The sequence below is a fragment of the Cynoglossus semilaevis genome, chromosome Z (assembly GCF_000523025.1).
Source record: "Cynoglossus semilaevis isolate Cse_v1.0 chromosome Z, Cse_v1.0, whole genome shotgun sequence".
Taxonomy (NCBI): Eukaryota; Metazoa; Chordata; class Actinopteri; order Pleuronectiformes; family Cynoglossidae; genus Cynoglossus; species Cynoglossus semilaevis.
Window position 1 is genome coordinate 723,146 of NC_024328.1, and position 22,389 is coordinate 745,534.

The 22,389-nt window shown below is 37.5% G+C and overlaps 2 protein-coding genes across 5 annotated transcripts in view; both read left to right on the top strand.

The window, feature by feature from the left end:
- Window positions 1-7,829, top strand: part of npdc1b (neural proliferation, differentiation and control, 1b) — a 20,265-nt gene extending 12,436 nt beyond the window's left edge. The window contains exons 6-10 of the mRNA XM_025053397.1: window positions 25-206; window positions 820-901; window positions 3,329-3,408; window positions 3,568-3,667; window positions 5,315-7,829. Coding sequence (XP_024909165.1) covers window positions 25-206; window positions 820-901; window positions 3,329-3,408; window positions 3,568-3,667; window positions 5,315-5,383 — 513 coding nt within the window. The 3' untranslated portion in view covers window positions 5,384-7,829. The remainder of the gene's footprint in view (window positions 1-24; window positions 207-819; window positions 902-3,328; window positions 3,409-3,567; window positions 3,668-5,314) is intronic.
- A 2,384-nt stretch (window positions 7,830-10,213) lies between these two features.
- abca2 (ATP-binding cassette, sub-family A (ABC1), member 2) overlaps window positions 10,214-22,389 on the top strand; it is a 52,862-nt gene continuing 40,686 nt past the window's right edge. Inside the window, exon 1 of one of the 4 annotated variants that reach the window (XM_017043091.2) lies at window positions 10,214-10,740. In XM_017043091.2, the coding sequence (XP_016898580.1) occupies window positions 10,675-10,740 (66 nt within the window). In that variant the 5' untranslated portion in view covers window positions 10,214-10,674. The remainder of the gene's footprint in view (window positions 10,741-22,389) is intronic. The other 3 variants (XM_017043090.2, XM_008335584.3, XM_025053118.1) reach the window with 3 other exon arrangements.

A 22,389-nucleotide genomic window follows, 5' to 3' on the forward strand; every position in this document is an offset into this window, starting at 1 on the left:
TGCTGAACCATCTAATAAGTGTAGATGTCTTTAACATGTGAAATACACTCGGAGCGGCCGGTGATCATGTCGCCCTTCGACACCTACAGGTCTGCGTGTCTCTGTCTGCCTCTCACAATCTGCATGTGCTTCATTTCAGTCATGAGCAGCGTCTTCATTGTGGCAGGATCGCTGGTGTTGATAACGGCTGGGGCGTGTTGGGTCAGGTGAGATATGAAATCCTTCTACACTCTGCTCCACTCCCTGTGATGTGTAACCCTAACCCTATTATAATTTTTATGAGAAAAATAAACAGATACACTCCCTTTTTTTAAAAAGCACAGAATTAACTAAAAAGAAAACGTTTCAGCCACCTGATTAACTTAGAATTTTATGCCTCAGCAATTCAAATGATTTAAAACATCTATAACGTATCATAAAAACTTTATGGTAGAAAAAAATTAAATTGTGTTACCGTTTGGCAGCTTTGCTAAGCTAAATGTTTATAATTTTGCTAGGGAAATGTAAATTTTCGGCATATGCAACTTAAAAAAAAGATGTTGGTGCAGTAACATGGTTGCTACTGAGGGTAGAGCTCTTCTGAAGTAGCTTCTGGTTAAAGGCATCTTTCTGTTTTCCTGGAAAAAAGTTTTCCTTTATTTGAAGGTCTTTTTAAACAACAACCATTAAATTACATTTTTTAGTTGCAATCACAATAAAACACTTTAGATTGTTGCAGTCTGTTCCATGTGCAGTTTAAGTGCTCATCAAGTACTCTACACTATAATCAAGTACTTTATACTTTAACCAGTTTTGATGAATCAGTCATTTTTGTTTCAGATTGCAGAAAGGTCTGAAGCTGAATCAAAAGATAGAAAGTTCCAGACATCGACTGATCCGAGCTCAGGCTTTTGACAACATGGTGAGCAGAATATCTCTGGATTGTTACTGATGTAAAAAAAAAACATGAAATAATAGCAGATTAAAAAATTGTAAAAACATTTCTTTTTATCTGTTTTGTACGGAGCCTCTAAAAGGACATGGGGGAAAAAAGAAACGTATCTCGCGCTCATGAGATAGTTTCTTGTGCTCAGGTTAAGCACAGGCAGTTGTGCTTTCTGTGCGCATGGCCCTAGGCTCTTTCTTTCTTTCATGACGTATAATCCATTATTATTATTATATATTTCGTGATAAGTTTCACATTATTTCGTAACAAGTTTCACGTAATTACGTGATAACTTTCACGTTCAGTGGTCCCTCTCTTTATCGTGGTTCTACTTTCGCTTCCTCAGTCCATCGCAGATTTTTAAAAAAATCCAATCTCGTGACATTAAAAATGTTTTAATTTCCAATATTTTCATTATTTTTGTGAAAGATAATATTCTAGCCTAAAAGTGAAAACTGTATTTAAATGATAAGACATTTTGCCACACATACATACAGGCTAATACATAAAAAAACCCAAAATAATCATGGACGATTGGGAAATCTAAGATACCGGCATGTCATGTGTGACATATGTACTGTATATATGGTGAGCATTTAAGCTGTTGTTGTTGTTGTTGATAACAGTGTAGGGAGGTTCGTGAAGGGTAAATACGTATATACGTAAATATTAATAACTATCTCGACTCTACTACGTGAATTTTCCCATTTCTTGGGTCTTGAAAAGCAACGACTGCGATAGGAGAGGGACCAGTGTATTTCGTGAACTTTCACGTAATTACGTGATGTCTGTAAAGCACATTGAGTTTGCTTTGTGCACGAAATGCGCTCTATAAATAAAGTTGAAATTAATGAAATGATGAAAGCCCACCTGCGAACCAAGAATATGGCTCGTTTACACGATTCAGTTGAATTGTACTTTATGCTAGGCTTGAGGCTTGGTGAGATTTTACAATTATTGGGCTCAGTGGATGAGATTTACTGTACATTAGTATGCATACACTTAGAAGGATGAGGAGGATTTACGTATATACGTATTTACCCTTCACGAACCTCCATACATTGTTATCAACAGTAGAACAACAACAACAACAGTGCCCTCCTGTGTCTAACTGAGGTATCCTACATTAATTAAATGCTCACCATATATACAGTACATATGTCACGCATAACATTTCGGGATCTTAGATTTCCCAATTGTACGTACTGTCCATGATTGTTTTGTTTTTTATGTGCTCCCCTGTATGTATGTGTGGCAAAATGTCTTAGATATACTTTGTCGTGCTCACGAGAAAGTATCTCGTGCTCACGCGAAAGTATCTGAAAAGACCGACTCTTTTTACTGATTCGGATCTTGGACTCTCGAACAGTAAATTTAACGAATCATTTCATTCGTTTTACAGCAGGTGGCGTTGTAAAGAAGGCTGTGGTTCTACGACACTAAATACTGAAGGCAACATGGTTTGCTTCCGCTGACAAAGTCTACAAAGTACACAAAATGCCATAACAAATTAAAACCATGTGAAAACTTAAGAAATAAAAACCACACCACAATGTGAAGATAAATGAGAGCAAAAGAGACCCGAGTTCTCTGTCACGTGACAAATGAAACGAATCTGCGAGAACGAAGCGAAAGATTAGTTCACGGAGAGTGATTCGTTTGCAGAGAGTGATTTGTGAGTGATTCGTGAGTTCAATATCAACAAATCTTTCATATGACTCGGGAGTCACGAGTCAAATGAAAGCATCTCTAGCGAGCGACACATCACTAATGCGCAGTAAAATGATTATGAGGAAAGTGATGATGACTTTTACTGCGCAGCCGATGATTGATTTCACGTCTCTTCAGAGGGTGGTGCTTTTTTGCGAGGCTGCAAAAACATTGTGATCAGCAGTTGCTTCCGCTGATTATTTTACCAGTCATAGAGTAGCTTGTAGGCAGTCACGACGTCGTCTATTTTGTTGCAAAATTGGACCGATCGAACCATATCGTCGTCCCATTCCTGTGCCATCTCTCGCAGAACCAAATCCGGGATACAGTATATTTTATATATACAATTTCAAAAACCCGCGAAGTCGTGAATCCGCGAAAGATGAAAAATAGCGTGGGACTACTGTAAACATAGTCAGCATTTGGATGTATTATCAAGATACTATTTTTTCAAATAATTTTAATTCTAAGACGTTTAATGTTTAACATTAACATCAGAATAACATAGTTATAATTCTAATAAATACAAATACTATTGTATAAAAAAGTTTTAAAAAATCCTCACAGCTGTAGTGAAGATTTTCTTCTACCTCACAATTGCGACCACATGGGTCTGTTCAGCGTCATCATAATGAAGACGTGTGCAGTGCAGACACATGCTCATTACTGTTGTCATGGTTCACCCTTTTACAGCCTGGTGACAAGAAGCTGGCCCACAGTGCCCAGATGTATCACTACCAGCACCAGAAGCAGCAGATGCTGTCCCTGGAGAAGTGAGTCATTTGTCCAACTCAGTCACATCGTCTGGGTTTGGACTGGACAGGGTCTGCGTGTGTCATCCTGTCCTCAGTCTGCCTTCCTATTCGCACCTCTTTAATCTGACTAATCAGATGAATATATTGTGTGCGTGTGTTTGGTTGTGGTGTATACAGACCCAGGGAGATGCCAAAGGTCCCCGACTCAGGTGCATCCACAGATGAGGAGAATGAGGACGGAGATTTCACAGTGTACGAGTGTCCTGGGTTGGCACCTGTAAGTAATTACAGCAATATCTCCATCCACCGTTCTATGTATCTATTTCTATTGACATCTATTCATCCATCTATTCATCCATCCGTCAATTATTCCATGCATCTACCCTTTCGTCCAGCTATTAAGGCTGTGTTATACCTTTTAGGCCTTAGAGACACCGTTTACCATTGTATAGAGCAGGCATGGGCAAACTACCACCCGGGGGCGGGATGCGGCCTGTTTGACTTTTTAATCCGGCCCGCCAAAGTTGTCCAAATTATGTTATTAATTTATATTAGCACCATACTGCCTTTTTTCCTGCAATGTCAACATTACCTCATTAAATGACATAGAAAAGCCTAAAAACATTTTAACATTTTAGCCTTTATGTATGACTTTTACATCATTTACCATAGTTCACATTTTCGACAGAGTTCACCTATCTGCTCCTGACCCGGCCCTCTTGTTAAATTTTTGGACCTATTGTGGCACGACAGTCCAACAGTTTGCCCACGCCTGGCATAGATACAAATAAAGCAATATCCCTGAACATCTGGTTAGATGTGGATGTTATCATTTCATTATTAAAAAACATTATTACAATAATTGAATTACAATCACTCATTGTTGTCACTAATTAATCAACATGCACTGTTATAGTTCTTGTTCTTCTGATAACCTGCCCCGTGATATTTACCTAATTTGTTGCGCACAGAACCATAACATTTGACAACATTGTTATGGCAAAGCCTGCAGATGATTCTGCAGCTGTAGTATCCACTGACATGTTGATGTTTTGTTAAAAATGTAGCAGGTCATAAAGTTTATTATGTCACATAAACTACATGTATACTGTATGTAGAAAATAAAATCAGCACAGGTGCCAGTCTGTCAATGTCTATTGAATGACAGTGTTGACGACAGTAGCCTGAACAGATACAAATTGATCTCTGCTCACAACATTGCAGACCCATTAGCTCTGAAATGAAGATTACTTCAGGGACATTTCCAATGAAGGTCTGGCTTTTAATAAAACAGAATCTAACAAAACTAATGTGAGTGGTGCTAATGTTGGTGTCTCATAGCTTGTTGTCCAGTTCAAAATGTTCCCTGTGTCAAAGCTGTGTTTTCTACCAATAGTACTACCATATTTAGTACACACACAAAGTAGTTCGAAGGAAAAGGGTAACATTAGAAAGTAGTAATGATAAGTCACGACTTCCACCTGTTGCTGCTAGCGTTTAGTTTGAGCTCTATGGCGTCAACCAAGCTCTGCTGCCACTTACTGGCTGTGAATTGTACTGCACCTTTGTTGTTTAAAGTCTAACGACAACTCCGACGTTATCCGCAGTATCGATTTTTTCGTATGTAATGTGTCTTTGGGTGAGCAGAGCAATAGAATTTTGGACAAAGATGATGTTTGTTTAGGAAAATGGGGAAAACCTTATATGTTCATAAAGTGTTACCAAATTTCAATTTAGCTAAATAAAAAGAATGAAATGTGTCTCTATCTGAGGTGATACCATTATGAGATGGGGTATTACCATTAGCATCTAAACTGAACCCTTCGACTACCTTTGTAGAAAAACAATGTTTTGGTTCTAATAATTAAGAGTTAACCTCTCTCTCTCTCTCTTTCTCTGTCTCTCTCTTACTGTATTTCTTCAGACAGGGGAAATGGAAGTGAAGAACCCGCTGTTTGATGACACTCCTCTTTACCTCCACAAGTTCCGCTAGTAAACCTGGTCTTTCAAACACTCCAAGTCTGAATGCAGCACTTTTGTGTAGTGTATTTTACACACAAGCTTTCTCGCACTCTCTCTCTCACACACACACTCAAGTATGCTCCACACACACACAGCAATGTCCAGTGCAGCCCTTTTGACAGACAGAATGGAAAAAAGTGTAGGAATTATGGGAGAGGAGTAGGAAGAGAGGCCAGACGATGATGGACCTTAAACGACATCACGTGTGGCTGCCAAGGACTGACTCTTAGACAGGTGTCTACCAACACATTTATCTTCTTTCATTTTCTTTTCTTTTTACATTTCTTTGTTGTTGTGTTTCTTTGTTTTGTGCAGTTGTCATCTTTACAAAACAGTAGAACATAATCAGTTCAACATATTGTCACTATAGATATTGATTGTCATCAATCAGTTAATGATTCTTCACCTATTTTGTTATCCCTGCTGAATTTTGGTTTTATTCATGTATTTTTAATGTTTTTATGTTCGTTGTTGTTAAATGTTTCATGAGGTCATTATTGCAGCGTTGTGATCTGTATCACTGTTATGTAGCCATTGTGTTCTCAGTATAGTTGCTCTATGCATGAATCAATGATGACTTGTATGAAACATGGAAGTTAATATGCATCGGCAGTTCTCGCAAGTTTCTTTTGCAAACTTGGGGTTATAGGAATACGCAAACACAGGAACACTTAGGGATGTAACAGTATCAAAGTCTCACAACGTGATGGACCCAAAATACATGTTATGCATTGATGTTTAATTATATAGCAACACTTCAGCATTCTAATTGTATGGACACTTTATTATTTATTGAAAAATCATCAAAGTTTTCCTATTCAGTATTTATCACAATAATGTGAAAATATCATTGGTACTCACATATATGACATGTTTTTGGTACTATCAACAACACATTGATCATAATATACTGTAGCAGTTATGTTCACTGTACATTTGTTTGTTATTTGTTGTCATATTTTGTTATTGTATCCATGGTACGATATTTCAATAGTATCTCAAGCAAGATATTTATTATAATATCGTCATAGTATCAACTGTGTTATATTTTCATAATTCAAAAGCAGTCCTGACTATATTTGTAGATCAAAATATCGTGATATTATATACAGTATAATATTTATCACAATGTAGAAAAGTATTAAGGGACAGGGTGTTTTAAAATATTTCTCACTTCAACATAGTACTTAATTGTGAGTCCAAGTAGTACTATATCAATTTCAATATATCGAGTTGTTACACTGGGCAATATATCTGGCCAATTTTGGATATTTGTTTGTGCTCATCAACGTATGTGGTTTACACTGTAAATCACACATCTGGCAGTGCTTTCTGAAATATTGTAATGCCATCTAAAGTGAGACTTTATCACAATATTTAGATAGTTTCCATAGTACAGTAAATATCCCAATATTGTGATAGTGTACCCAGTACAATATTTATTGTGATTTTTGGCCAGTATCCATGGTGATAATATCCAGATTAGTGTTATGGTTTTTGCAATATTGTGATATTATACATTACTTTTGAGCTGCTCCTGAAACTCAGCCTGAATGTGGAGGTTGATTTAGCTTTCTGCTGTAAAAGTAAAAATCACTGTGGCTTATGCAGTTCTTTTTGCAGAAATTCAAACTCTTGTATTTGATCACTGCTGTTTACAAGCACAGGTTTCGCAGCACATTTTGTGATTTTGGAGGAATGAGACTAATGCTAGCTTATTTGTAGGATTCACTCCGTTGAGTATACAGTACGCTGACTGCATCACTGAATATGGCTATTTTGTTTTTATAGGTCTGATATCTTATTTAAATTGAATGACAATTGAAAGTATTGGAATGTCTTATGGTCACAGTCAAGGTTTTTGGAACCTGCTGGCCAATAGTGGTACTCTGTCGAAAACAAATCTTTTGAGTGGCCTTTATAATTAGACATGTAGGGTGCAACCATTTTTTCCATACAGCCCATGTGTTACCTCAGTGAACTGTGTTCAACATTTATCCTCATAGTTTTACACCCTCACAAACCCACTGTAGGACAGAAACCATTTGATTTAGATATTATTGTGGATTTGCCAATACTGTTACATCCCTAAACTACACAGATAACTTGAATGATTTCAAAGGAATTTGAAACTTCTTTTACCTAGAACTCTGAAACAGAGCGAGCCCATCCTGTATATATGGTATCTGTAAATACAGCTGTTATTATGTGTAGTAAGAAATCTTACCTCTCACTTGGTGTGTTACTGCACATCTTTCTCTAGACTCCTGTGTACTGTGTCAAATATTGCTCTGTTTGCTTCCTTATCTTTGACTGTATTTGCAACATTCTGACACACTGTATGAGGGAAATACAGTGTCAGAAATGTAGTGCTTTTCAGGTTTGGAAAATGCTAATAAACTGTTCTTTGTTTTGTGCACAGCTTTTATATATATATAAAAAATGAACAGAAAGAAACTGCACGCCATAAAATTCTGTAGCTTCTGACCAGAGAATATTTTATTCACCTTTAGCAAAACATGACCTATCGGTAAATGTCCAGGAGAGGACTTAATTAAACTATTTAGATAAATATTTTATTATTGCATTTTGGAGTTTATTCTATAAGTTTATTTACATATATATGGTAATCCTTGAAAAAAATCAAACCTCATGTTTTGTTTTTTTGTTTTTTGTTTTGTTTTTGAGAGTGAATGTTGATCCAAGTAATGAAAAGATTTTAGCTTTAAACCTGAAAACATGGCCCTTTAAATGTGGTCATTGTTATTTAAGGTCGGGGCTAGAGTGGTGCAGTGTTAGGATTTCTGTCTGCCATAAAGAAGGTTCTAGGTACAATTCCAACCAGTTACTACTCCTAGCATCAGAAATAGAATCTGGTTCTAAAACTGCTGTGGTGACCACTGATTAAGGAACAAGCTGAAAGTTAACAAATACTCTCAGTATGAACAGATAAAAACCCAGATTATTATGGTTCAACATAAAGTATGAAGCTGCTTACTTGATAGAGTCGCCTACTGCTGCTATTATGAAGCTGATCTGTGGGAGCAGAGTTTTTTGCATGCTCAAAATTATATTATATTATAGTATATATATATATAATTATAGTATATATATAATATAATATATTATAATATATTTATATATAATATATTATTATAGTATATATTATATACTACTAATATATTATATTTGCAACATTAGCCACTTATTTACAACACCCTGCTGTACCTGTTTGGTTTAGATATTGTAATAGAGTAGTAAAAGGTCCATAACAGCAAAGTTGCATACGCACACAGCACTGATTGACATGAATAATTTAAATGATGAATATTCTCCACTTTTTCCTCTCCTGGACATCTGACCATCACCCGGCCTATACACTGTAAACTTATGGAGTGTCATGTATTTAGCAGCTGGTTGTGGTTATCTGATTAACTCCATGGACTGATGTATATGTTACTGTGGCCACTTGTTGTTTTTTGTTCTCTCAGGAAAGCTGCTCAGCGACAGCTCCTCTCCTCAGCCAGGACACACTTATCACACTTTTACTTGATCTGCACACAAACAAACACAGAAGTTGTAGAATGTAGTTAAAGTACAGCAGAAACCAGAGAGTATTACAGCAGTGGTTCAACTAAACATGCTTCATTTCCTCATGATTTTGCAGATTGTCATGGGTTAAATAACTGGAAACGAGACTACGATGATAATTCTGATATTTGCCTTTTCGAACTGCACACAGCTTTGCTTTGCAATTACCAGTGCTGAGTATGTGTGATGATGATCATGACGATGATGATAGTACACCTCAGAAGGACAGACCTATGCCCAGGACAAGGGAACGACCATGAGACAAGCTTTCTTTGATAAAGACTGTTTTCAGAATACATACTGTATACATTGTCTTCACTAAGGAGTGATGTCCCACTATGTTAAGCATGCACCTGGATATACCAGAGCTGAATTTAAAATAAATAAAAATAAAAATTTATATTATCTGAAGTAAAGCATATAGTTGTGAAGTGTATTTTTCCAAGTTACTTCTGCCTTCTGGATTAGTTCAAAACTTAAACTTAACTTTGTATCTAGATTAGTTATCACCTCAGATAAAATGTTGGTGGATTGGTGGAAAGTCAGTCAAAATATGACCAGGATCTGTCTTCTGTGGCCCATATTAGGCAAATCAGTGAAATGTAAAATAAAAATAAAACTCTCAAATATTATGTCAGAATTATTATTTACCGATGTGAGTAAAGTTATGAAACGCTCAACAGTTCATGCAATTTGCCGTTATAATATCTTGAGCCACTAGATGTCAGGAGTGCACAGTGTTCAAATGAATTGGTAAACTGCCCTGTCATTAAAGGGCTCTTTTTTCAACATTTGATGGAAAATGTTTGTTTCGTATAGACGGACAAATGTAAAAAAAAAAACCGACTTATTAGTTTGGTTTGCATAACATGATTAAAAGTATGCTGAGTTATTTGTAATAGTTTTCAACAGTTTTCAGGCAATTTTCAGGTATCTGAGCTAGTTCTTCTTTGTTCCCAGTGCGTCTCCACGTGCTGATCCAATGTGTATTAGCCATGTGGCTAATACACAGGGATGATTTAATCCACCGAGTCTATGAATCTAAATTAAATACTTTTTCATAATTAATTAATCATTTAAAAAAGTCACAAAAAAATTCTATCTCGATCGTGATTATTTTATAGAGTATTTTCAACCGAGTGAGGAGGGTGTGTTAAGTACCCTAACAGAACCAGCTCACTAAGATGATTTAGATTCGTACGTAAAATCCGGAAGTCATGTGACTAGGGATTGGCTTTTGCTTTGAAATTCCAGGTTGGAAGTATATGTCGTTCAGACAGCAGAGAACTTCACAGTTGGCTGTCGCAGCTTGTGCCCTGCTCCAACTCCTAACATTCCGATAAAAGCAGAGCAGACGGCCCGGGGACCTGCACCCGCACAGAGGACAACATACCGGACTCTGCCGATGTCCCCACAGGGTAGACAGTTAGTCACAGGAGAACATTCGTTCATCTGCTCTCACAGACTGCACAGAGACGTTGTATATAGTCTATTTCTAACGTACACCAACACATTCAGGCAGCGGTGAAAGGCGCACGGATGCCCAGGGATGGGATGGTAATCTCCCGGTTACTGAGTCGCAGCTTCCGCAGGGCCACCATCACTACCGACACCACCGGCAACACAACCGTCATGCTAATGTGACTTTAGGACAGAGAGGAGTAAAAAAAAATGGGTTTCCTGCACCAGCTCCATCTCCTGCTGTGGAAGAACATCTCCCTGAAGAGGAGAGGACCGGTAAGGCAGTTGGTGAAAGCATCACAACAAGTCCTGCTGCTTATTTGTTTGTTTGTTTGTTTGTTTGTTGGTGTGTTTGTTTGTGGAGCAGACGGGCGTGGGTTCAGTTGCTGCTGCTGCAGCTGCATTGCCTACAGATAAGATTATTTGGTATAAATCCACCAGCACCTGCCTCTGTCTTCCACTGTCACCATCGGGCATTATTTAAGACACACTGCAGCATTCTGTGTAGGCAGCCTAATGATGATGAGAACGAGATAAGGGTGATAATGATGATGATGATGTCTCATTGATCAACGATCAGGGTGTGTGTTAGTCTTGACTGCACACAAGCTTCTGTCTGTTTCCTGTATGTGCTTCTCCTGTCAAACAGGTTGTTGTTGCTGCTGCTGCTGCTGCTGAGACAGTTTAGTGAACCCTGTGTGCGATGCTGTCATAGCCTTATTGGTTATTGTATTGACAGTTATATTTGATTGATTCAAAACATGTCAGGAGATTAAATTGACTCTGCAAAAGAGCCACAATTCAAAATAAGATGAGAATAATGGGAGTCCGTTCTTCTGACAAACCTACAAGTGTTAAAGGGAGAACAACATCCCACTGATTTATACAAACAGTTCTGGTGAAAATGATTTTCCTGTCAATAATTTGGCAGAAGTAAAAGAGAGTAAAATTGTTATTATTTTATTGCATAAAAAAATTGTAGTGTGCTGGAATTGTTTTCCACAAAATGATTCATATTTTGAAAATGTACATGATAGTCATTTCATGATGCTTTCTTCAGCATAAATGCTGCAGTGTAAACTTTGCTACTTCAGTTTACACAGATTTGGGGATTTTTCACCATATGCAGATTACACATTACACTGGCTCTTAGAAGCACAATGAAATAATGATAAATCCCTAGAATGTCTTGCAGCCTTTTTAGCTTGAATATGTGCACTATACAGATTGGATTTTAATTTAAACTCCTATTTAACCTAATTGTCTTTTGATTATTATTTATTGTATTATTTGTATGTGTGCACTGCAGATCAAGTGAGTGCCTCAAGGTGAGGCACTCACATTCTAACCTGAGGACAATGTGTCACTGTCAGATGTCATTTCCTGATGAAAGCTGATACAGAGTGCATATATAAATAACATATATTTAGTCATTAAAATATGAGATGAAAGTAGGACCAACTTTGCAGCTTGTTATATCCCATCAACATAAGCTGTCTCATTGTACAGTATATAAGGAAAAAACAGTATATAAGTGTAGTTTTATTTATAATATGGGAGAATATTTAGGTGTGCAGATAAGGTTGTGTTTCTATTGTAAATTGCTCACAGCTACGTTTGTCATTAAAAACATGCTGCAGTAGAATAATTTATCCCTGTAAAGAGTCGACATCACCAAGTAACATGCAACAGGCCGGAGAGTGGCTGGTTTTGCAGAAATGGGTACAAAGTCCGTACCATTATTGCCATGGATACAGAGATATGAGCGGCTCCTCAGGAAGCCTCGTGTTTGACAAACACTTAAATAATCACCAAGGAGTGTGCCGGCTGACTCACCAGAACAGCTCTTAAAAATGTTACTGTATGTAGTTCTTTTTTATATATACTGTCCTCCAAGGTCAGGGTTACTGTGTATGTTTTAACAACAGCTGGTGTTGCATTCAAATCCTACACGTCGAATTGGAATGCAATGCAAATGTACGGAGGATAATGTGGTAATGTTTATAATTTCCAGTCAAGAGTTAGAGTTCCACCCAGCCTAGAACAAACAATGAAGAATTGTGTGTCAGATCAGATAGTGAGAGTTTCTGTAACTATTAGCAATATTCTGGGATGTAAAAGGACAGCTAATGACAGGGAGGAGATTTCCAGTTTCCTCATAGTCACAAAGCAAATAAATTGACCTCAAAGTATGTGTTTTTGATGATAATTGGTTAAATTAACTCCTCCCTGCTCTCTTAGATGTTTTATCATCCACACTCCTCACAAGGCTTCAACAGGCCTGTCATCTGCTTCTGTAAGATTGCACACATCACCAAGCTGATAAAAGACAGTATTTGAACGGTGGGTCTGTGGGCCTGCTTTGACTAAAAACCTTTTACAGATAAGCACAAAAGCGCCAAAGCTTTTAGACTTTCCTTTTCGCTGCAGCTTTACACTTGGAGAATTGATCCAGTGTGCACTGAGGCTCGGCAGTAACATGGAGCAAATACCACTGTTGTTGATGTAAAACTAACAGCAATTACAAACAAAACAACTTGTTTTTGTTGCCAACCCTGGATCGGTGGTATTTGAAGGGTTTAAAGTCATCAGGGCTTATTGGAGATACAAAAGTGACAAGAACCTCATTTACCACAAATTTAACAATGTGTTCTTTCATCTGATTGACTCTTTGGTCCCTGCAGGAAATTTACTTCTTTTTTTATTAGGTTTTGTTTCTAGTTTGTTACTTGAGTGAGCTCTGGGCATCTCATGTAACTTTTGGACAACTGAAGATCAATAGTCTCTAAAAGGCTTCACTTTCATAGGTCTTCTGTATATGTCTTGATTGTCATTAAAAATACTCTGTGACATCTGGGAAAATTCCTTTCTGATAATGACTTAATTTTATCATTTGTCTATATTTCCTTATCTGTATTTAAGATTCATCTACAGAATAAATTAAATAGATAAACGACATGTTCCGGTCCACGATGGCTCTTTTCATTTCATGTCTCAAAAGTATAGATTTTGAAAGTGTGGCATAAACCCTGTGGTGTTTGTCCTGCTTTTTTAAACTGAGGTTGGATCTGATCTCAAGTTTCCTGAGATATATTAGTTGCTGATGCCTTTACTGGCTTCCTGATAGAGTTTGGGTTTTTTATGTTTGAGTTGTAAGAGTGGGCTGAGTAGGATCTATTTTTACCCCCTCTACCTTCAGACACTGAGCTAAGAGGAGGCCCTGGAGAGCTTCTGCAATAATAATAGCTACAGCTGCATCATTCAGGCCTATACTGTAGATTTATAATCACGCTGCTCCAGTTTAGCCTCACTAAAGTTGTCCATAAGATTGATGGTGAGAGCTAAGTGATGCAGTCAGCACTTACCTGAGATAGCATCAGTTTCATGTGTTGGATTCTTTAACAGAGAACCAGGAGAAACTCTTTCCTCATGACTGATACTGTACACATCAGAAAACACAACCTGCACCTTGTTTTCTTGACTGTGTAGGAATTGTGGGTACACTTACTCCACATTATTGGTAGAACACTCATATCAAACAAAGACATTTTGGCATTCAAGTATCATAAAAAAATAATATCTGTCAGAGTCTTCACATTAGACTCTAGGAAGGACCAATTTTTTTCTTTTTCTAGATAAATTCTTTGGGGGCTGATCATGGAGTTAAACCTCATGAAAACTAGCAAAAACATCCTAAAAAAAATCTATGTTGACTCAATAAAGTGCAATATTAATATATATAAAACATTGTAGTGGGTTTAGCTCATATTTCCCGTGATCTGCATTCTTTTAAAATTCTATTTTAAATGGGATCCTACAGCAGGTGGCGCCCTAAGTGATTGCCTCTGTGGCCTATGTCAAGCGACAGCTTTGCCCAAATTCTATAGAAGAGGACGTGGAACTGACTTTTACTGCCTCACTTTGCAACAAGAGCCTGCAGTGGAGGACGCACTACCCTTTTATTTACTTGTTTATTTATTTATGTATTTTATTTATTTATTTCAAATGGTAACCAGTGCCCTTCTTTGCTGTGAGGCATCTGTGCTAACACGGTGCAGCCATGGTGCCGCCACGAAAAACTACTCTGTAATAAAACAAATTTTACAATGGTCACGTTGCATTAAATAAAGACAAGAACTAATCAATGATAAATGCAGCACACCACTGTTTAAGGCTTAATTCATACATCCAGTACAGTAGCACTTTTCTGCAGTGGAGATGCTACATAAGTAATGCGTGTCTGCCAGTGACCTCTAAACAGATGTGGCATACATTATCCAAACACTCTTAGCTGTACTGAACCGTTACACAGTGTGTCTGACCCAGATCTAGTCTGGCTTTTCATCATCAGTCTTACAATAATCTGAATCAGAGCCACATGACAGGTTGATGGAGAAAGCTGGGATTGAAAAAAAAAAAAAGGAAAAAGAATAAGGAGGAAAAAATGTATAAGCATGAGGGAAAGGGAGAGGGAAAGAACAGGAAAAGTGTGGTGAGGGACAAGTCCAAGTTGGAGTATAGAGTTGCTGGCTGATAAGGGAACGTGCAAATCTGTAGCAGAAGGTTAACTGACAGCTAAATGAATTATAAATGCTATCTGTAGAGTCTAATAGAGCAGCTGCTGGTGCACTGAGGCCTGGCACTGGAGACAGCAAAGGATATCAATAAATCCTGGGAGGTCACAGCAACAGGTCTTTCGCTGGATGAAATGTTGTTCCTGCTGTATGAATGATGGTCCCTGAAGGTCTGTACTTTGACTAGAAAATGTGAATCAAATAAGCTGAGCAAAGCTGCTTAGGTCTACAGAGTCTTAAGTCTACAGAGTGACACGATGGACTATAGGCTGATTAAACTTTCTACCACTCATTGAACTCTACTGATCAGTACCTGAAAAACTGGCTGCTGTTTATCCCTGTGCACTCTGTTCCATCACTGACTGTAGACATCATACTCACCACTGGATGACATAATAATTTATAAATGTATACTGGGTCTACTTCCATCATGTCTTTGTGAGCTCATGATTTTGAGTCAGAGTCAGTATGATTTATGTTCTCAAAGTTCTCTACCGATGATGTAACTGAGAGTGAAAACAGAGCTTGGGAAAACAACTTTTACATTTCTTTCACCATCTTCTTGGAGTAATTTCTTAAAGGATTTGAATCTGCCTGAACTTGTCATCCTTGGAAAATTTAAATCCATTTAAAGGAAAGAGAGAGATATATATATTTTCTTGGTATCTGTAGCTGTTTTAACTGAGTTTTAACATTGTGGACTATATAGAGTTGTTGACTGTTTTTTGTACTGACTTTTTCTGTTGAGTGTCATATTGCTGCTCTTTATCAATGACACATTTAACCTGGTCAAAGGTAATTGAATTGAATTAATATTGTTTAGGGAAAAAACAAAACATACAGTAATAACTAAGAAGCACCAACTCTATGAAGCTAAGTTTTGGGTTACAGTTTTGCATATTTTACTTGACACTAAATATTTATTTATGCATTATTTACAACACCAACAACATACTAAAGTATGCGGATGACACTACAGTTGTGGGCCTTATTCATGATGACAACGAGCAGGCCTACAGAGAGGAGGTAGACTGGTGATGACAGCAGAGAAGATCATTGGAACTCCACTTCCCCACATCCAGGAAGTAGCACACAAACACTGTTTAGCCAAACTCACCAGGTTCACTTTGACCCACTCCCCAAACCCACTCCCACAATGGTCTGTTCACTCTGCTGGCGTCAGGCTGGAGGTTCCGCAGCATTCACTGCAGAACAACAAGATTCAAAAACAGTTTATTTCCCTTGGCCATCAGGCTGTTAAATAGCCATAACTACCCACAGTCTGTCTTTTGATGAAAAAAATCAGGTGCAATACTATTGTGTAAGATTACTGAGCAATTAAGTGCAGTATCACTGTGCAATATCACTGTGCAATATTTCCTGTTCAATTTCAGTGAATCAGCTCCAGCACTATTACTATTTATTCCTGTTTACAGTTATCACTTCATGCTGTTTATATTTATATTTATCCCATCCTGTTACTTTTGTCACTTCTATACTGTTTATATTGATATTTATATGTACCCTATAGTTTACCTCAACACACTATTTACATGCATATTTACCATTAGTTATACTACTGTGCCATATTGCATACTGTCTACATTTATATTTGTTCCATCCTGTTACAGTTGTCACTCCATACTGTTTATGTTTATATTTACCCTACAGTTTATCTCAACGCACTTTTGAACTGAACTATTCACATATATACATTTATTAGTTTATATTTAGTTGTCTGTTCTGCACTACCTATATACATATGTATGTAGACAAACTTATTATAAACAAGTTATTACTCATGGCCTACAAGCTATGTACTTTCTCATTGCCAGACTCACTGTTTTCTTGTGTTTCTGTGTAATGACAATAAAGAAGGTCACAAATAAGAACAGTGTCTCCAGAAATATACAGAACAAGTTGTCATATCAGGTAATGTTGATATATATTGTTTAATAATTTATGCATTTGTTTATATTTGATTTTTGCAATCAACATGTGATTAATCTGATAAAACAGCAAAAGAAAATCAGAACATCTCGAGCAGCTCATGAATTTGCCTGAGCTCTCTTGACCTAAGCACAGCAATTCTCAAACTGTTTTGGCTGTTTTTGATTTAAGATTTTACAAATGAAATGCTTATTTACACATCTTTCACCTTCACATTTGTTAATCTTGTGTATTTACACAACAGTTGATCATTGACCAGTGGTTTTCCATTCAAATAGAAATTTGTATTTTCCAACTCTGTGCTTTCTCATAGTGACCTACAGTAAGGTGGCATCGTATTTCCTCCTCTACCTCCTCCCGTCCCTCTGTCTACCAGGATTTAGTTCCAAAGAGCTCAAAGAACAAGGATATGAACAGTGTTGGTTTTGACTGTCTTTGTTTTGTTGTTTATTTGTTCTCACTCAAGTAGACAATCCACCATTTGTGTCACTACAAAGATCAGTGGGGGTATTCACTATGGCACCATTGTTTTGTATGGAGCACAGCTGCAGACCCATTGCCCTTCAGTACTCTTGGCTGCTAGTCTGTGCCAGTCAGTGTTGAGTAGTAAAACAATACTTAGAAACACATTAGAGTAATGTGATCACTTTATTTTCAGTGAGAACATCACTGTTGGAAATTGAGTGTTTACTCTAAAGTAACTGATGCCAGTGAAGCTCTGATAGCTTTGATGTTTGAGGGTCACAAGTCTTTAACCGGGGGATTGATGAAAGGTTGGTATCATCTTTCCCTCCCTGTGTTCTTTGGATAGGCTAGTTGGTAAACACTGCTGCATTGTGGACTGTCGTGTCGCTCAATATTTTCCACATAGTACGTTCGCAACCTAAAATACAGTTTTCTTCACACTGGATGACGATGTGTTTGTTTGACAAAGTCACAAAATATAGTTTTTTACATTGCAAATTTATTAGGTGCCCACTCAGTGGTGAGTCAGTAATGAGGGGAGTTCCCATACCATAGAAAATACAAGGGGCATTCAGGTATCATCATTAATTTAAAAATCTTAACACCGGTACACTTTAAAACACTGTCATAAGGAGGTGTCAGTCTTGTTGAGCAGCAGCTGCTGCAGCAGGACTAGATGGTGTAGGAAAAAGAAGATCAGGCAGCTAATGAATAATTGAAATCTTCTTCCCTCCTACTTCTTTTCTTCCCAATTAAAATGCTCCTGTGTCAGAATAAGATACTACAGATGAGGTACAATTTGTAGGTTTTACCCTTTACCTCTTACACTTTGCCCATTGAATCTGATAACACAAGGAGTGAAAAAGAACCTTGTTTTGTGAGATCAACACCAAAGGCAATTAGCTTCCAAATGTGTTGAATAACATTGAATTGTTGGATCTTACAGTCCACCATTAGCATGTCTCTAAAAAATACTGTAGGGCAGTATTTCCTAACCTTTTCTAAGCCACAGCACGTAATTTACATTTGAAAAATCCCATGGTGCACCAACCAACAAACAAAAATGTCCCAAACGTAAATGTAATGAAATATAATGATAATAAAATGATTGAATTGTAGTGATAATGACAATGATTTCAATTTTTTAATTACTTCAATTTATCCACAATTTACTTACTCAGTATTAAACCATGGCCTGTTTAGTTCAATGCAACCCTGTACTGGCAGGAATTGAAGAAAGAAAAGCACAAAATTTTCTTTAACATTGCTGAGTCTCTCTCATTTTTAGTTTTATAGTATCTGCTGTCACTTGGTGGAAGAGTACTTTTTTTTGTCTGTCACTGTCACATTGACGACTGAAGACATACTATTTGCAGTAAAAAAAAACAACAATATTTTGCAGACCATATACGTGAAATTGGAATATTTTCCACAGCACACCTGGATGGCCATTTGTTGGTAAAAACACTTAGTGAATTTAATGTTAGTTTCTCTTTGGATTATTTCTCTGTCCTGGGAGGAAGGATGCTAGGCCCTGTCATATGAGCCGTGTCCAGCCTGATAGCGTGTACACCTCCACAAATGGCCAACATCAGAACAGTGATCAAATAAAACATCTATAAAGTTGAATTCTCTCAGAGGCTCCTTAAATCACTGGTTTTATGAAACACGTACACCCCCCCCCCCCCCCCTTACTCTCCGTCTCTTTCTCTAGTGCACACGTTGTTCACAGTTGCTTCCCCTAAACTGAACCTCTGTAACACTACACCATTTGATGCTTTTAAAGTCAAAACTTGTACTAAAACTAGCACATTTTTCATTCCATTACTGCCCATCTGCAGGATCTAATTTCTACTAGTTAACATTTTTTCATGCCTTTAAAAGTGAAAATAAAAGGGCACCACCTCTATATTATACGTATATTATAATGGACACATATGGACACACATATATTTTATATAACTGGAGTACATAATACTCAGTTGTGGACATGGCCTTCATCTTTGTGAGTGTACACCTACTGAAATAATTCACTGTGTCATTGTTAGTTTTAATCTTTAACCCTTTCATCACAGTGAGACTAAAGTGACTTATTGTGCTGAACTAACACAACACACCTCTTGAGCTGCTCTGTTTGCTTTGTTACTTTGTTTCATTAGGGCCTCTGTTAATCCCTCCAACAGACGTGTGTTGACTGACTGTCCTTCAGGGCCTTTAGTGGAGGACAGCGTCATATTCATCAGCTCTAAACACTCAAGCCAAATGAAATTGCGCAGCTGCAGCAATAATTCCAACATTTTCAATAAATGAGCCTTGTTTTTTTGGCTGAAGTGCCACTTTAAAGAGGAGACTGATTAGACGGAGAGGATGCAGTCGTGTGGCAGCCAGACTCTGGGATGACACATCCATTTAGAAGAAGGAGGGAGTTTATTGCACAAGGGGAGAGGAGAGAGGAGAGCAGTGAAAGTGAGGGAAGGGGGAGTGAAAAGCTAAGGTTGAGTTTGGACTGCATGGATTACATGGAGCTGCTGTGGTCCATATGAAACAATGCTGTGTGATGATGACAGGATGACGACACTTAGTGAAATCAAAGGATGATTGGAGGCTGCGTCTGATTCAAAGTCTTTGTAATGAAAGACTAAGACCAGCAGACTTTCTGTCTCAAGGCAGTCTGTTTCTAAAGGAAGCACCATCCACCTGAAACACCAGGGAACAGAAATGACCCATTTTGATTAATCCTGTTATTAATATGGGTTGTGTAATGACTTGTGCTTCAACAGGCATTGTGTAACTGGGCTCTTTCTTGTGTGTAATTAGTTCTTTATACACCTTGAAGATTTTCGATATCCCCCTACACTCAGTTAACATTCACTCTGCAGGCAAATTAGATTTTCCTAAATTTAGATCAGACTGTCTGCGCTGTTAATCACAAGTGATTGAATCCGATTTCTGCATCAGGTATTAGCGACCTATCTACATGATTTACATCAGTAATTACATAGACTTAAATTTAAATTTATAAGACTAATCAGTGTCTATTGAATTTTCAATAATTCATTTGGTGTCAACCAATTACATTTGTAGCCAAACACCAATAAGTTTGCAGTGGGTTTTCTTGTCTCTCTTCTTCTGTGCTGCATGTCTCTCCCCTCCCCCACCCCTGTCCCTCTCTGTTTACATCAGCTGCTGCATACCCATCAAAGACCAATAAAAAGTGTACCTTGGCTTTGGAGGAACAGAGTACTGTGGTGAAATAAGAGAGATTAAAGAAAAAAAAAGTTACAAAATGGAAGCAATATGAAAAACTGCAGGATCCAAAAAATACAATTTAGATTAAACCAAAACCGAGGTACCCGAGATACAACAGGGGCAACAGTTTATTCAGGTCACAGTGAGGTCAGGTCATGTCTGAACATGTAATAAAGGGGTTGTAAACAAAGGCTCATATATATATATATATATATATATATAAAAGAATTGTAACGCTTTAACAAAACTGAACAATCTGCAGTCATGCAGAAATTATTTTTGCTCAAGAGTAAAAAATCAACTTGTCCTTTGTTAGACTTCCTACCGTCTCAGATTTTGCATATCCTAACACAGGGTTCTTTGTGGTTCCAAATGTTCGGAATGACGTCAGCACTGTGGAGCACAGATGATAGTTGGTAGATGTTGAATAATTATGAATCTACAGTCAGCAAAAGCTTCTGTGTGTGTGTGTGTGTGTGTGGCTGCCATATCAGCATGGTGGCACAGCAGTGCTGATGTAAGTGGGTTTAAATACAGACGGTCCCTGTGCCTGTGTGGGTGAACATTTTGATTAAAATGCAGATTAGGCCAAGATCCAATTTTTGTGCTCCAATTTAAAATCTGGTTTAGAGTGCATTCAAAACCAGCAACGGCCACCTCGAAATTAAATTCATGTAGCTTTGATAGATGTGGATGAAAACTCATCAGGGGGCAGTAGTATAGATGAGGACGCATCAAATCTATTATATATAGATATAGAATTGTCTGTAATGAGTGTAAGTGATCAATATTATTGATAAGGCCGTTAAAGTTTGATGAAGACCTACACTGTTGCCATTTAGTAAACTTTATGTTCTTTTTATGTGAATTAAATGGATCTTGATCTAAAATTTAAAAAAGAAAAAAATCCTGCAGTTGTTAAATGCGAAGGTTATGTTGGATGTTAGTGAATGCTCTCAGTGGGACAGAAAAAAGAAAGGACAATTAATTTCATTGAGTCTAGAACACAGAAAGACGTTACGCAGTGAACATGCTGAGGCAGACGAACACTCTGGATCTGGATCTGCTGGAAATGTATTCCTGTAAAAAAAAATCACACTGTTGCCAAAATGCTGCAGTGTTTGATTTAATTTTTCAATAATATTTGTAAAACTTATCCCGTTTTACTTAAAATAATAATAATAACTGTATATTGTAATTGTTTTCCTATGTATGTATTTTTGCTAAAGAGATTAGCGAAGAAGAGATGGGACAGTGACAGAACAGAAGAGAACAGACTGTAGTACAAAGAGAGGACAAGGGAGGTGAAGAGGGAAGTGGCCAAGGCCAAACAAAAGGCATATGAGGAGTTGTATGAGAGTTTGGACACAAAGGAAGGAGAAAAGGAGTTGTATAGATTGGTGAGACAGAGAAACCAAGCTGGGAAGGATGTGCAGCAGGTGAGGTTGATTAAGGACAGAGAGGGGAATGTGATCACAAGTGAGAAAAGTGTGCTGAGAAGATGGAAGGAATACTTTGAGGAGTTGTTGAATGAGGAAAATGAAAGGGAAAGTAGAAACGAGGAACCAGAGACTAGTAGGAAGAAGGTAGATCAGGTTAGAAAGGATGAAGTTAGAAAAGCCCTGAAGAGGATGAAGAGTGGAAAGTCAGTTGGTCCTGATGACATACCAGTGGAAGTATGGAAGTG